General features: G+C 48.0%; 1 protein-coding gene across 2 annotated transcripts in view; it reads right to left on the bottom strand.

Annotated features, from left to right (window-relative positions):
- Window positions 1–17,525, bottom strand: part of LOC309554198 (uncharacterized protein) — a 328,195-nt gene that overhangs the window by 300,343 nt on the left and 10,327 nt on the right. Inside the window, exons 3-4 of one of the 2 annotated variants that reach the window (XM_082255832.1) lie at window positions 9,259–9,867; window positions 6,923–7,516 (exon numbers count right to left, since the gene is read on the bottom strand). The exons of the other annotated variant lie outside the window; for it this stretch is intronic. Of the exons in view, the coding sequence (XP_082111958.1) occupies window positions 6,923–7,516; window positions 9,259–9,867 (1,203 nt within the window). The remainder of the gene's footprint in view (window positions 1–6,922; window positions 7,517–9,258; window positions 9,868–17,525) is intronic. 2 annotated transcript variants of the gene reach the window in all.

Here is a 17,525-nt window from a genome sequence, read left to right on the forward strand (position 1 = left end):
ACACAGAATCAGTTACCTGGTGTAGTTGATCTTCAACGGAGGAGGACCTCTGCTCAGCTTGTTGTAGGGAGCAGGACTGGGCCTGCATATCCTGGCCTAGTTGTTCTAGGCTCAGTAGGACCCAACGTTCCACCGCCTCCTGTATTATTGGTGTGAGCAGCTTTACAACTGCTAGAGCGATGTGGGCATGTGCTGCGTCATCCAGCGGCTCAGATGGCTGTGAAGTGAGTGCAGGTCTGGCAGTTTCTTCTTGGTCTGGAGTGGCGGCCATATTGGGCCTCATGTTAATGTCTGCCTCGTGGTGCTGACGGGGAAGAGATTTTGCTCGGGTGTGAGAGCGATCTAAATATTGCTCCACCTGGTTGCCACAGTCTGGGGTGATCAGCTTGGGAGCAGATACACTGGCAGGACTATAAATAGCTGAATGAGGAGGGATTCAGCAGGAGCCGAGTTTGCTTCATCCTTCATGCGGCGCTGGAACCGGAAGCCCCAAAACAAGTATTTTAAAGAGGAAGTAAACCCTCCTCAGTAACTTTTACCTATAGGTAAGCCTATAGTAAGGCTTACCTATAGGTACTGTAAATATCTCCTAATCTTGCACCGTTTAGGAGATATTTACCTTACATGCAGCCAGTGACGTCACTGGCGCATGCGCTGTGAAGGAACGGCCGCTCGTGCCGTTCCTTCAGAGCCCCGTGCTGTGACTGTCGGCTCCCGCGCGCGTGCGCGGGAGTGACGTCACCGCTGCTCCGGCCAATCAGATGGCCGGATGCCGCGATCCCGGAAGACGGACGACTGGATATGTCGCCCGTCATGCAAGTAAGCGGATGGCACGGCGGAGGCTCGTTCTAAGGTAAGTATTTCATAATGAGCTAGTATGCGATGCATACTAGCTCATTATGTGTTTCTCTTGCAGGTTTCAAAAAAAAAAATGTTTTTGGGGTTTACAACCTCTTTAAGAACGGCATCAACTTTTACCAGAATAAGGCTGCAGTTGACTTGCTACCCCTGAGACTGGGATTTAGGATATTTTTCAAGAATTCAAAGGATGAGAAGGGCAACATGTTGGAGCCCCTGTGGGAGCCTTGTCCCTGTTTTGTTAAAAAACAACCTTTGCCAAAGTCACAGCTGTATGATGTTATAGCAGAGGATCAAGCAGGTATCAAGGTAAACTTACTTCAGCATATAAGAAGGCCTTGCATTTTTAACCACTTTACCACCGGAGGATTTTGCTGTCTTACGTCCAGGCCACTTTTTGCGATTCGGCACTGTGAGACTTTAACTGACAACTAGGCGGTCGTGCGATGCTGTACCCAAACGAAATTTACGTCCTTTTTTTCCCACAAATAGAGCTTTCTTTTGGTGGTATTTGATCACCTGTGCAATTTTTACTTTTTGCGCCATAAACAAAAAAAAAAAGCATAAATTTAGAAAAAATAACAATATTTTTTACATTTTTTTATATGAAATTCCCCCCCAAAAAAATGGAAAAATCTAAATTTTTTAAAATTTTTGGCCAATTTGTTTTCTGCTACATATGTTTGGTAAAAAAAAAATCACAATAAGCGTATTTTGATTGGTTTGCGCAAAAGTTATTGTGTTTACTAACTAAGGGAAAGATTTTTGTCATTTTTGGTGTTTTTTTTTTGCGGGACTGCGACATTGCGGCGGACAGATCGGACCCTTGACTGACATTTTTGACACTTTTGGGGGTACCAGTGACATTACTACAGTAATCAGTGCTATAAATATGCACTGTTACTGTAAAAATGACACTGGCAGGGAAGGGGTTAATTTTATTGGAGAGGGAGGGGTTAATGTATGCCTGGTGCTTACTAACGTGTGTGGGGGGAGGTGACTGAGTGACAAAGGGACAGATCGCATGTTCAGCTATGCTGAACCCTGCAATCTGTCACTGTTTCACTTAGGAGATCCGCCCGCTCTGTTTACACAAGCGGGCGGATCTCCAGACTCGATTCCCCGACGATCGGGGAAGAGCGGCAGCGATCGCCGCTGCTCCTCCCCTGGCCTGAGTCCCGCTGTGACTGAACACAGCGGGAGCGAGCCTCCGGCGCCGCGCGAGCGCCGCCCAGAAGGGGTGGAGTCCAGCGACGTAGGTCTACGTCGCTGGACGAAATCAAGCCACTTTGCCGCAGTACAGTCAATGTAACTGGTCGGCAAGTGGTTAAAGCAGGTTCCTCTGTGTAGCCCTCCAGGAATTTTGATAGTCAAGATACAAGGAATGTGCCCCTAATCTTGAAGGCCCCTGTGGACTGGTACTTACCTCCTATTGCAGCTCAACCATTGAGCTTGGAAGGTACATCTGATCCAGCTTTAGAGACTGTAGATATTTCCAAGGGTTTATGTGAGGCTAGCCTACCCATCAGTGACAATCCTCTGCTACCGTAGACCTCTGGAACAATCTTCTGAAGATGGTCCTCTTGATGAAAATATGGGCAATGGCAGTCACCCTACTAGGGCTTTTAGAGGAAAATTTCTTGTTAAATACTCTGATTACATTGTGTGATGTTTTGTTGTTCATCTGTTATTCCGTACATTCTTCCTGTGTAGACTTTAGTTGTGCCAAGGTTTGCATCCGTTAAGAGTGGGGAGTGTAGGCAGCTGCAGGTCCCCCCCATTTTTTAAGTGGCACTGCGCCATTATTAATGATGGAGCGGGGTCTATTGGGGAATTGGCCCCCTAAGGACTCAGTATCTCAGAAGAGCCAACTGTCTGATTGGATGCTGCAACCCCTCAAGATCTTTGGCTGCCATCTTAATGTAATACATTATATAACAGGTTCCTGGAGAGAGTGGTAGGTCAGGGACAAAGACCTTGCTGGTGAGGGAAAATTAATGGAGTGGGGAAAGGATCCTGGTGAGTAGGGTCACCTCAGGGACAACGCCTGTTTCGAAGACACATTCCAGCATCCTAACCAGTAACATTATTCTTCCCAGCAGCATTATAATGCCTTTTGGGTACTCAGCAAACTGCCATCCATCCAGCAGAAGAATCCTCATGTAATACAGGCCCAAGCCTGGTGACGCTCTAAGCATTAACAGCTATATTTCCTTATATCAGTAACTTTCTTTATTCATTACCGCTAACCTGTATACAAAATACAAGACAACATCAATAACTGTGTGTGGTCTCCCTGATTGGGTACCTTGGGTCTTGGCCCCACCTACAAGCCCGTTCAACACACATTAATACACTGCATTGGACTGGATGGGTCTAAATCAATCCTAAACATTCTTTGCACATTTAACGGTCAGAAAATTTACTGGTGTTGTATGATGAATATTAAAGTGATTATAAAGGCTGAAGGTGCATTGTATGCATGAAGGTAAAAAAAAACCTTGGGTGCTGCCACCCCCCCCCCCACTAATACTCACCTTAGCCTCCTCTCAATCCAGCTATGTGCATAAGAGCCTTGGCTGTCCAGGTGTTCCGTGAAAGAGCCCTACCCGTGAAAATTCCCTACCCTCGTCACGTCCTGTGCACCTACGTCATGGAACAGCTGAGCACCTTACCACTGCGCATGCTCACAGCTCCAAGGGTATGGGAATTCTCACGGGGTAGTGTTTTGTAACGTTACACCGCATCAGCTGTTGCCGCGGGTACATTAAATCATCTCCGCTGCAACATTAAATCATCTCCGCTCCTACCCCTGTGACTTCCCTGATCTCAGCTACTAAATCTAAAAGCGGCGGCGGGTCTATGCAAATATAACTCACGGAGCCGAAATCTCCGTGATTTATATTTTCATACACCCCCCACATTTACATTTAGTAGCCGAGATCACGGAAGTCACAGTGGTAGGAGCGGAGATGATTTAATGTTGCAGCGGAGATGATTTAATGTACCCGCGGCAACAGCTGATGCGGTGTAACGTTACAAAACACTACCCCGTGAGAATTCCCTACCCTTGGAGCTATGATCATGCGCAGTGGTAAGCTGCTCAGCTGTTCCATGACCCTTCGGAGCTGTGAGCATGCGCAGTGGTAAGCTGATCAGCTGTTCCATGAGGTAGGTGCACAGGAAGTGACAAGGGTAGGGAATTTTCACGAGGTAGGGTTTTTTAACGTTACACCGGGACTCCCTCTCCTCATTGGCAATCACAGCCAGTGAGCCAATGAGGAGAGAGCGAGTGTGGGACCGAGCCTGGGCTCTATGTGTCTAATGGATACACAGAGCAGGGCTTGGGAGTGATCACACACCGGTGCCCCCATAGCAAGTTACTTGCTGTTGAGGGCACTGGTCAAAGGGGAGGAGCCAGGGGCACCGGTGGGGGACCCGAGCAGAGGAGGATCAGGGCTGCTGTGTGGAAAACCACTGCACAGAGCAGGTAAGTATGTATACCATGTTTGCTATTATTTTTAACAAAAAGCAAATCTTATAATACCACTTTAAGTTATTTGTTGGAGGTTTGGAGGTCCTATGTAAAATGCTTATGTTTTATGATGAATATTATCAGTGAATGGCAGTTAAGTGCAATGCATTGATTGTTCTTGGACTTACCAGATCAGATTTACCACATTTATTGCCCCCTTTGCCGGGCTGGTAGTGTTAAAAAATCTCCTCATTTGGTTTTAACCCTTATTACCTCCTACAAATACTTGAAGTAGACGGAAGGGGAGAAAGTCACCTAAAACTAACCAATTCGATTTAGAATAAAGCAAAGACACAGAAGGAAATACAGCTGGAATTTTGTTTCCATGCATTGAATTTCTTATTGTTTATGTTACTGATTATTACTTTTAACACAATAATAAAATTACAAGAAAAAAATATTATTGACATAAAAAAGCAAATCATTCGTAGTCTTGTTTACCCTGCTCATGTGCTTTAGCTAAGCTACGAGTCCTTTAATACATTGATTGTTTGATGTTTACTTGTCATCGTGAGCTCTCATTGTTGATATAGAGGAGAAATAAATCTTCATTTTTAATGTTATTCAGAATCAGAACCAGCAGTTGGGGCATCTTAAGAACAGAAGGGTTGATTTACTAAAGGCAAACAGGTGGTTCAGTTTGCAAGAGAATTTTCGCTTAGCTTATGTCTCGTACACACGCATCGATAGTTGGCCGTGAATTTTCGGCCAATGCCCGATCGGCCGATTTTCGGCTTGTTAGTATGATGCTTTCGACAACCGTCTCCGACTTTTCGGCCGAACAAAATCTGGTGTGCAGGCTATAAAATTTTTGTGTGACGTCAACAGAACGGCCGATTTTCCGTCAGTCAGTACAGATTTCGGCAGACAAAAATCTGTTGAGCAAGACTGGGCATGCTCAGAGAAGAAAAAACACACGGAAAATTAAACCAGCACATGACATCACTTCTGAAGTTGGTTTTTGTTGGCCGAGAAAATTTGTGTGCAGTCTAGGCACATTTCAACCAACACAACAACACTGGACAAAAGACTGCCGATCGGTCGGCCGATAATCGTTGCGTGTGTACGAGGCATTAGTCATTGTGGACAAGTCCACTTTGCAAAGAATACCCAATCGCATGCAAGGAAAAATAACAGTATTTTACACTGGCACACGATTGGGTGATCAGCACATTTTCACCTCTAAGTTTCCCTATTACCTAAAGTTGATCCTCTCCAGAGTTAAGCCTCGTACACACGATCAGATTATAGAAACGATCTTGCGTCCGATTTCTGTTGCATGCTAGTCTCATATGGAAAGTGAAGAAGTTACTTTCATACGAAAATTCCCGTACGACAGAATTCCACTTCAGAAGTGTTGTCATGTGTTGAATTGTTTTGTATGCGTTCTTTGGTTTCTGAGCATGCCTAGTCTTGCTCTTACCATTTTTTTTAGATGAAAACTGTACTAATTAAACGAAAGTCGGACATTGTGTTGACGTACGATAAGAATTTTATAGCCTGAACATCCAGATTTTGACGTCCAAAAATTCATAATCGGCTGTCAAAAGCACTATACTAATAATCCGAAAATTGGCAGATCATTCGTCGGACAAAATTTTACTTTAGGCCCCCTTCATACGGGCTTTCCGATCAGGTCCGCCTGTCAGCTTTTGTTTAGGTGCACCTGATCGGATGCTCTATGCACCTCTATGGAGCAGGGGATTTCAGCATTGAAATCTCCGCTGACACCCGCCGTTATCCGATCCGATCCTGCCGGTGAAATCCAGACGGATGGAAACCCTATTTTCCATCCCTCTGGAAGAGCGGATGGGAATAGCCGTTTTCATCTGATCTCCCATAGAGGAAAGTGTGGATCTGATAGGTCTGTCTATACAAAGTAAGCGGAGACAGACCTGTAAATCCACCGGCTTAGCGGGGATCCGCAGATAAAAATGGAGTCCGCCGGGTGGAAAGCCTGTGTGAAAGGACCCTTATAAGTCAGCATAGATGCACATCATACACTAAGGGAAAATCCCTTGCAAGATGAACAGCCTATTTGTATTTAGTAAATGTACATCAAGGTGTATATTATAAGCCGATTATAAGCCGATAAACTGACTTTAAGGTTTGGACTGGATGAAAAATTCCCCTTTGATTTCATAGACTAGAGACTTTTAGTTAATGACATTTCCAAGGTGACCATCAGAGATGGCCTTCTGTAAATCTCCTGGAGTCGGGGCATAATCCCACATGTGGACGTCACTTATTTCACCAACCAAACCCTCCACCGAGAGTTTTGTTCCTCCCCCAGAACAATACTGGTTTTAGCTGCTACAGAAGACCCTTTCATGGAGACTCTTCTGGGGTAGAGTTTCCAATTGAACCAAAGTCAGACTTCTCCAGTGTTGGAGTCCCAGGTCACACAGATTTTCCTCCAGTCCAAATGATGAGGTCAGCAGAGCTTCACCTCATACACTAAGGAAAATTCCATTGAAGTAAACAGCCTGTTTGCGTTTAGTAAATCAACCTCAAGCTGGTTAAATTAAGGTTTGGGCTGGATGAGAACTTCCCCTTTGATTTCATAATCTACAGACTTTAAATTAAAAATATTTCCAACGAGACCACCAGAGATGACTTTCTGTACATCTCTGGGTGTTAAGGCATAATCCCACAAGTGGACATCACTTATTTCACCAACAAATGACTGAGAAACCTCAAACCCTCCACCAAAAGAATCTTGTTCCTGCCCCAGAACAATGCTGGTTTCAGCTGCGATAGAAGACCCTTTCATGGAGACTCTTCTGGGGTAGAGTTTCCCATTGACCCAAAGTTGGACCACTCCAGTGCTGGATTCCCAGGTCACACAGATGTGCCTCCAGTCCAAAGATTCAGGGTCTGTCTTAAACTTAGTGACTTCCTGGTTGATATATACAGAACAAGTGTTTGGAGGCTGTTGGTAGATGAGAAAGGCATTGTCCTTCCCGGGAGTAGCAAGAGAGAAGGGAGTATAGGGGCGGGAAAGGTCGGTATAAAAACGTAGACAGACGCTGACTTCCTTCAATGGCTCTGTAATTGTAGGTCTTAGAATGACATGAGCTGTGTAGGTTTCTTTGGGGAAGACGAAGACTTTATTTTCTAAGTCTAGGGAAGAAAACAGACAAAAATCATTATTACTACAGATCACAATCTATCTACAAAACAATTTTATACACTCCGATATCTCAGGAAGTTCAATATATTGGTTTTCGTTTTATGTATATGCGGTTTTCAGATCCAGTAACTACACTGATTTGGCAGTTAACTTTCAGTCATCTTCTCAGTTGGCCATCAACCACTTTACCACCAGAGGATTTTGCTGTCTTACGTCCAGGCCACTTTTTGCGATTCGGCGCTGTGCGAATTTTAACTGAAAATTACGCGGTCGTGCGACGCTGTACCCAAACAAAATTTACGTCCTTTTTTCCCCACAAACAGAGCTTTCTTTTGGTGGCATTTGATCACCCGTGCGATTTTTACTTTTTGCGCTATAAGCAAAAAAAGAGCGACAATTTTGAAAAAATAACAATATTTTTCAAATTTTTTCATATGAAATTCCCCCCAAAAAAATGTAAAAATCACATTTCTTTTTAATTTTTGGCCAATTTGTTTTCTGCTACATATGTTTGGTAAAAAAAAAATCACAATAAGCGTATTTTGATTGGTTTGCGCAAAAGTTATTGCGTTTACTAACTACGGGAAAGATTTCTGTCACTTTTGGTGTTTTTTTTTTAACGCGTAATGGCGGCGATCAGTGTTTTTTTTTTTTTGCGGGACTGCGACATTGGGGCGGACAGATCGGACCCTTGACTGACATTTTTTACACTTTTGGGGGTACCAGTGACATTTCTACAGTAATCAGTGCTATATATATGCACTGTTACTGTAAAAATGACACTGGCAGGGAAGGGGTTAATTTTATTGGAGAGGGAGGGGTTAATGTATGCCTGGTGCTTACTAACGTGTGGGGGGGGGAGGTGACTGAGTGACACAGGGACAGATCGGATGTTTAGCTATGCTGAACCCTGCAATCTGACCCTGCCTGTCACTTAGGAGATCCGCCCGCTCTGTTTACACAAGCAGGCGGATCTCCTCACTCGATTCCCCGATGATCGGGGAAGAGCAGCGGCGATCGCCGCCGCTCCTCCCCTGGCCCGACTCCCGCTGTGACTGAAAACAGCAGGAGCGAGCCTCCGGCGGCACGCGAGCGCCGCTTACAGGGGGAGGAGTCCAGCGACGTAGGTCTACGTCGCTGGACGGTATCGAGCCATATTGCTGCAGTAGCAGCAATGTGAGCAGTGGCCAAGTGGTTAAGGGACTTTTTTTTTTTACCAGTGATGGAGATTTAGAACAAGGAGCAGTCGCACAATTAAGGGAGTTTGTATATAGATTATACACCAATCAGCCATAACAATATGACCACCCGCTATATCCCATCGATGAATGGACTCCACTAAACTTCTGAAGGAATGCTGTGGTAGCTGGCACCAAGCCATCAGTAGCAGATCCTTGAAGTCCTGCAGTTTGTGATTTGTGGCCTCCACAGATCAGACTTGCTTTTTTAGCACATCCCACAGATGCACGATTGTATTGAGAACAGAGGAGTTTGGAGGCCAAGTCAACATCTTGAACTCATTTATGTATTCCTCAAACCATTTGTACAGACATCAGACCAGGCCTCCTTCTTCCATTGCTCTGTGGTCCAGTTCTGATGCTCACGTGGCCAATGGTTGTGGACACGAGTCAGCATGGGCATCCTGACTAGTCTGCGGCTACACAGACCCATACACAACACACTGCTATGCAATAATTAACAAAAAAGTAAATAGATAAGATGATAGACTTACGCAAATGTTTAGGCTGGACAAGAACTTCTCCTTTTATTTCATAGAGTAGAGACCTCCAACTAAGAATATTTCCATAGAGATCACCAGAGGTGACTTTCCGAATGTTTTCTGGAGTCAGGACATAGTCCCACATGTTGACGTCGCTTATTTCACCAACCAATGACTGCTTAGCATCAAACCCTCCACCATAAGAATCTTGTTCCTGTCCCAAAATAAGGCTGATTGAAGCTTCGATAGAAGACCCTTTACTGGAAACTCCTCCAGGATAGAGCTTTCCATTGACCCAAAGTTGGACCAACCCAGTGTCGGAGTCCCAGGTCACACAGGTGTGTCTCCAGTCCAGAGCCTCTGAGTCTGTCTTGAAAACATTGCCTCCTTGATTTATATAATTTACATATACATTATAGCCACTTGGAGGATAGAACATGATTAGTAAAGCATCAGCGCTTTTTGAAGCTGCACCAGACAAGAGACAATAACCACGAGAAAGTTCACTGTAGGTACGTAGGCAGACGCTGACTTCCTTCAATGGCTCTGTAATTGTAGGTCTTAGAATGACATGAGCTGTGTTGGTTTCTTTGGGGAAGACGAACATTTTACCCTCCAGGTCTAGGGAAGAAAACAGACAAAACTCATTACTGATACTTATCAAAACTTTAGATGCTGAACTATAGAATTTATTTATAGATGATAACAAAAAAAATGTGATCTTCTCAAACACTGTATATAAAGAAGGTCATTTATATATACAGTATCTCACAAAAGTAAGTACACCCCTCACATTTTTGTAAAAAAATGATTTCAGGGACTTAGGGGCTATAGTGAAGAGAAGGACCCCCCAAGGTGGTATTCTCAGAGATGCTGCCTGTACCTTGAGCCACACCAGAGAGGCAGTGGGAGCTCAGAGAAGTTAACAAGCGGCTGAGGAATGGGTGCAGGAAGGAGAGTTTTGGGTTCCTGCAGAACTGGGCTGACTTTTCAGTCAGATGCCGGATTTAAAGTAGGGATAGACTGTACCTTATTTGGGGGGGGGGGGGGGGGTGCAGCTCTCTTGGGCGAGAAGATGGCCAAAAAATTGAGGGAATTTTAAACTACAGTATCTCACAAAAGTAAGTACACCCCTCACATTTTTGTAAATATTTTATTCTATCTTTTCATGTGACAGCACTGAAGAAATTACACTTTGCTACAATGTAAAGTAGTGAGTGTACAGCTTGTATAACAGTGTAAATTTGCTGTCCCCTCAAAATAACTCAACACACAGCCATTAATGTCTAAACCGCTGGCAACAAAAGTCAGTACACCCCTAAGTGACAATGTCCAAATTGGGCCAAATTAGTCATTTTCCCTCCCCGGTGTCATGTGACTCGTTAGTGTTACAAGGTCTCAGGTGTGAATGGGGATCAGGTGTGTTACATTTGGTGTTATCGCTCTCACTCTCTCATACTGGTCACTGGAAGTTCAACATGGCACCTCATGGCAAAGAATTCTCTGATGATTGGAAAAAAAAAACAATTGTTGCTCTACATAAATGTAGCACTACTCCCTTGGGAGCTGCTGGTTATGGGTTCCCCTGGGTTACCATTAGCAACAACATGACAGTTCAACATTTTCCCAAGTGTTTTAGCTCAGTCAGGAAACAGTCCAGTATCTTTAGTTTTTGTGTTATATTGAGAACTTGGGTAGGAGAAGAGAATGAGTGGGATACTCCAACTTTGTATAACTATGCACAATTGGCTGGAAAGACTGAAAAATGCTGAATAACGCTGAGTAACGCTGAATAACGCTAGTCACGGCTAGGCCGCTGCTTCACCTTGTCATAAGCAGTGAAGTAGAATTAGGTGAACTTCCTGAGGTAAACTGTACTGTACTGCAGAACAATCTTCAGGGCCCTTCCTGGCACCCCTTTACTGTTCCTATTCTTCAGGGTTAACTACACGGCACCCCCTTTACTGTTATGCTTCCTGTGTGAGCTACCTCCTTGATCCCCTGACTTCTCTGGAGTGGTCCCCTCTCCTAGGCAGACCCTTAGGCAAATCCCTTGGTTCTCACAATACTGTTTTTCCCACAAGACTCTGCCAGCAGCTCCGCTTGTCAGCATTCTGGATCCTCTGCCGCTTAGCTCCACACCTGGTTCACTAGGCCGACCGCCTGAACCACCTTCCTCACACCTGCAGGAGGAGAGACAGCCATCCACCTTCTCCTGGGACTTTGCTCCCTCCAAAATATACCCTGTCACATGTCCCCTCAGTATTTATGGTCAATCCCAGGATGCATTGCAGGAATTCCCTCCCACTGGGACTGCCATAAACCCTGATGTGCTACTGGTTAGGGTTCCTGCACCGGTCAACAAGCTCCCTCATTGGACACAGTGAGGACACTCCCTCATACCCAGTCAATCACACCCGTAAACATGTAACAGGCAAACTAACAGATCCATCTCCCCTGATAAGCAGGGGAGATGGATTTGTTAGTACGTTAGGAGCAATATATGCTTTTACCTAGCACCTGTCAAGGAGGGTGCTACATAAAGATGGTCTAGGCTATAAGAAGATGAGTGCTGCCAGCATTGCTGCAGAGATTGAAGGGGTGGGGGGTCAGCCTGTCAGTGCTCAGACCATACGCCGCACACTGCATCAAATTGGTCTGCATGGCTGTCATCCCAGAAGGAAGCCTCTTCTAAAGATGATGCACAAGAAAGCCCGCAAACAGTTTGCTGAAGACAAGCAGACTAAGGACATGGATTACTGGAACCATCTCCTGTGCTCTGATGAGACCAAGATAAACTTATTTGGTTCAGATGGTGTCAAGCGTGTGTGGGGGCAACCAGGTGAGGAGTACAAAGACAAGTGTGTCCTAACTACAGTCAAGCATGGTGGTGGGAGTGTCATGGTCTGGGGCTGCATGAGTGCTGCCAGTGTCTTGTCGGATAGTGCCTCCCTTCGGATAGTGCATCCGACGGACTGCGCATGCGCGATAAATGACGTCACTCCAGCTGACTGCTCCGTTCAGCTGGGGTTGACGACATTATTGCGCGTGCGCAGTCCCCGTCAGATGCATTTTTCGACGGGAGTAGGATTATAAGACATAGCAGCGATCAGCTGACTGAGAGGAGGCGGGACGGAGGACTGTATACTTTAGTATTATTTATAATAGTAATACAAAATACATGAAGAAATACCAAATATAACAAGTGACGGGGGTATCGCTATCTGACAAAACACCGCCGCTGCTGACACGTGGGGTTGGGGGGGGGGGGGTGATCTGGAAGCTGGAGTAAAAATGCCACCCAAGGTAAGAACTTGTCAAGGAGGGGGAGGGGATAAGGGGAATGAAGGCTTCCATTGAAGGACCAAACTTTATCACTGATGTGTGACCTGTCCACCTGGCTGCACCCCCTCTCCCCCTGTCCACCTGGCTGCACCCCCTCCCCCCCTGTCCACCTGGCTGCATCCTTCCTGTCCACCTGGCTCAGACATACCTGCCACCTGGCTGCATCCCCTCTCCACCTGGCTGCAGAAGGACCAAACTTTATCATTGATGTGTGACCTGTCCACCTGGCTGCATCCCCTCTCCCCCTTGTCTGCCTGGCTGCACCCCCTCCCCTCTTGTCCACCTGGCTGCACCCCCTATCCCCCTGTCCACCTGGCTGCACCCCCTCTCCCTCTGTCCACCTGGCTGCATCCTTCCTGTCCACCTGGCTCAGACATACCTGCCACCTGGCTGCATCCACTCTTCCCCTGGCTGCAGAAGGACCAAACTTTATCACTGATGTGTGACCTTTCCACCCGGCTGCATCCCCTCTCCCCCTTGTCTGCCTGGCTGCACCCCCTCCCCCCCTGTCCACCTGGCTGCACCACCTCCCCCCTGTCCACCTGGCTGCATCCTTCCTGTCCACCTGGCTCAGACATACCTGCCACCTGGCTGCATCCCCTCTCCACCTGGCTGCAGAAGGACCAAACTTTATCACTGATGTGTGACCTGTCCACCTGCCTGCACCCCCTCCCCCCTCGTCCACCTGGCTGCATCCTTCCTGTCCACCTGGCTCAGACATACCTGCCACCTGGCTGCATCCCCTCTCCACCTGGCTGCATCCCCCCTCTCCCCTGTCCATCTGGCTCCAACATCCCCTCCACCTGGCTGCATCCCCCCTCTCGGCTGTCCACCTGGCTGCATCCCCCCTCTCGGCTGTCCACCTGGCTGCATCCTCCCCTCTTGTCTGTCCACCTGGCTGCATCCTCCCCTCTCGGCTGTCCACCTGGCTTCATCCTCCCCTCTCGGCTGTCCACCTGGCTGCATCCCCTCTCCTCCCAGGTCCACCTGGCTGCATCCCCTCTCCACCCTGGTCCACCTGGCTGCATCCCCTCTCCACCCAGGTCCACCCGGCTGCATCTCCCTCTCTCCCCTGCCAACCTGGCTCCAACATCCCCTCCACCTGGCTGCATCTCCCATTGCCCCTGTAAACCTAGCTCCAACATCCCCTCCACCTGGCTGTATTCTCCCCTGTCCACCTGGCTGCATCCCCTCCTCTCCTCTGACCACATGGCTCTGTCCTCCTATCTACCTTGCTGCATCCCCTCTCCTCTTTCTTCTTCTTCCTCTCCAGTCTGAGCTCTGCTGCACAGGACACTACAAGAGGTGGATGCGTCATATTCAAGTTCTTAACTTTCTGGTACTCCCTTATGGTCACATTGCAGGTAAGTGCTCTGTATTAGTCACACCTGTATTGGTCACACCTGTCCGTCCCACTACATATGGAGGGGGGAGTGACACACCTGTCCGTCCCACTACATATGGGGGGGGTCACACCTGTCCGTCCCACTACTTATAGGGGGGGTCACACCTGTCCGTCCCACTACTTATAGGGGGGGGGTGTCACACCTGTCCGTCCCACTACATGGGGTACACTTGTCCATTTTAATGAAGGTTAGGGGTCACAAGTCACATCTGTCTGCAATAATATGAGATGGTGTCACACCTGTCCATATTACTGAAGAGCAGGGGGGTCACCTAAATGAACCACTGAGGGGGAGGAGTCATGCCTGTCCATACCACTATATTGGGGGATTTGGAGGAAGAAAAAAAGGAAAAAAAAAAAACACAGGTCCATACCACTATGAGGGAGGGGGGTCACATTTGATACAACACTATAGGGGAAGTGGCATTCCCATCACCCAATGACTCACCGGCCAGCTGATCTCCCACTGCATGCCATTATGTCCCCTGGGTTCCAGCATGTCCATGCTGAAGGCTCCTTCCCTGACCATGGTTGTGTTCATGCCAATACTCCAGCGGATCATAGCTGAGGGAGACCAACTGTTCTGGAAGAGACATGGAGGCCTACTCATCACATGGGGGGCATTGTGCACCTGGGTACATAAGGGAGGGGCATCACCCACCTGGGTACCAGGCCACATCATATAGGGAAGGGGCATCACCCACCTGGGTACCAGGCCACATCATATAGAGGGGGCATCACCCACCTGGGTACCACTTAAAGGGGAGGGTCATTATTGACCTGGGGGTGCATTTTTCACCTACGTATAATACATCACCCACCTGATGTGGCCTGGTACCCAGGTGGGTGATACCCCTTCCCTATATAATGTGGCCTGGTACCCAGGTGGGTGATGCCCCTCCCTTATGTACCCAGGTACACAATGCCCCCCCTGTGATGAGTAGGCCTCCATGTCTCTTCCAAAACAGTTGGTCTCCCTCAGCTATGATCCGCTGGAGTATCGGCATGACCACAACCATGGTCAGGGAAGGAGCCTTCAGTATGGACATGCTGGAACCCAGGGGACATAATGGCATGCAGTGGGAGATCAGCTGGCTGGTGAGTCTTTGGGTGATGGGAATGCCACTTCCCCTATAGTGTTGTATCAAATGTGACCCCCCCCCCCTCCCTCATAGTGGTATGGACCTGTTTTTTGTTTTTTTTTTCATTTTTTCTTCCTCCAAATCCCTCAATATAGTGGTATGGACAGGCATGACTCCTCCCCCTCAGTGGTTCATTTAGGTGACCCCCCTGCTCTTCAGTAATATGGACAGGTGTGACACCATCTCATATTGTTGCAGACAGATGTGACTTGTGACCCCTAACCTTCAGTAAAATGGACAAGTGTACCCCATGTAGTGGGACGACAGGTGTGACCCCCCCCCATAAGTAGTGGGACAGACTGGTGTGACCCCCCCCCCTATAAGTAGTGGGATGGACTGGTGTGACACCCCCCCCCTATAAGTAGTGGGACGGACAGGTGTGACCCCCCCCCTATAAGTAGTGGGACGGACAGGTGTGACCCCCCCATATGTAGTGGGACGGACAGGTGTGACCCACCCCATATGTATGTAGTGGGACGGACAGGTGTGACCCCCCCTATAAGTAGTGGGATGGACAGGTGTGACCCCCCCCCATATGTAGTGGGATGGACAGGTGTGACCCCCCCCCCCATATGTAGTGGGACGGACAGGTGTGACCAATACAGGTGTGACTAATACAGAGCACTTACCTGCAATGTGACCAGAAGGGAGTACCAGGAAGTTAAGAACTTGAATATGACGCATCCACCTCTTGTAGTGTCCTGTGCAGCAGAGCTCAGACTAGAGAGGAAGAAGCAGAAAGAGGAGAGGGGATGCAGCCAGGTGGAGGGGATGTTGGAGCCAGGTTGGCAGGGGAGAGAGGGAGATGCAGCCAGGTGGACCTGGGAGGAGAGGGGATGCAGCCAGGTGGACAGGTCACACATCAGTGATAAAGTTTGGTCCTTCTTCAGCCAGGTGGAGAGGGGATGCAGCCAGGTGGCAGGTATGTCTGAGCCAGGTGGACAGGAAGGATGCAGCCAGGTGGACAGGGGGGGAGGGGGTGCAGCCAGGTGGAGAGGGGTGCAGCCAGGTGGACAGGGGGGGAGGGGGTGCAGCCAGGTGGACAGGGGGGGTGCAGCCAGGTGGACAGGTCACACATCAGTGATAAAGTTTGGTCCTTCTGCAGCCAGGTGGAGAGTGGATGCAGCCAGGTGGCAGGTATGTCTGTGCCAGGTGGACAGGAGGGATGCAGCCAGGTGGACAGGGGGGAGGGGGTGTGGACAGGGGGAGAGGGGGTGCAGCCAGGTGGATGGGGGGGGGTGCAGCCAGGTGGACAGGGGGAGAGGGGGTGCAGCCAGGTGGACAGGTCACACATCAGTGTTAAAGTTTTGTCCTTCAATGGAAGCCTTCATTCCCCTTATCCCCTCCCCCTGCTTGACAAGTTCTTACCTTGGGTGGCATATTTACTCCAGCTTCCGGATCCCTCCCCCCCCCCCCCCACCCCACATGTCAGCAGCGGTGGTGTTCTGTCAGATAGCTATACCCCCATCACTTGTTATATTTGGTATTTCTTCATGTATTTTGTATTACTATTATAAATAATACTAAAGTATACAGTCCTTCATCCCGCCTCCTCGATTACTCCATCCCGCAGCCCCGCCTGCTCTCAGTCAGCTGTTCGCTGCTATGTCTTATAATCCTTCTCCCATCGAAAAATGCATCTGACGGGGACTGCGCACGTGCAATAATGACGTCAACCCCAGCTGAGCGGAGCAGTCAGCTGGAGTGACATCATTTACCGTGCATGCGCAGTCCGTCGGATGCACTATCCGACACGACACCGGCACTGGGGAGCTACAGTTCATTGAGGGAACCCCTCCCTTCAGAGACTGGGCTGCAGGGCAGTATTCCAACATAATAACGACCCCAAACACCTCCAAGATGACCACTGCCTTGCTAAAGAAGCTGAGGGTAAAGGTGATGGACTGGCCAAGCATGTCTACAGACCTAAACCCTATTGAGCATCTGTGGGACATCCTCAAACATAAGGTGGAGGAGTGCAAGGTCTCTAACATCCACCAGCTAATTGATGTCGTCATGGAGAAGTGGAAGAGTGGAAACCTGTGAAGCTCTGGTGAACTCCATGCCCAAGAGGGTTAAGGCAGTGCTGGAAAATAATGGTGGCCATCAAAAATATTGACGTTTTGGGCCATTTTGAGTTAGGGGTGTACTCATTTTTGTTGCCAGTGGTTTAGACATTAATGGCTGTGTGTTGAGTTATTTTGAGGGGACAGCAAATGTACACTGTTATACAAGCTGTACACTCACTACTTTACATTGTAGCAAAGTGTCATTTCTTCAATGCTGTCGCATGCAGCGCGTTACGTGATTGGCCAAAGCATGCACCCTGACCTCATGCTTTGGCCGATCAACAGATCTCTGCCATGATTGGACTAAAGGCAGGCTGA

The sequence above is a fragment of the Pelophylax lessonae genome (assembly GCF_965119305.1).
Source record: "Pelophylax lessonae genome assembly, chromosome: 4".
Lineage (NCBI taxonomy): Eukaryota > Metazoa > Chordata > Amphibia > Anura > Ranidae > Pelophylax > Pelophylax lessonae.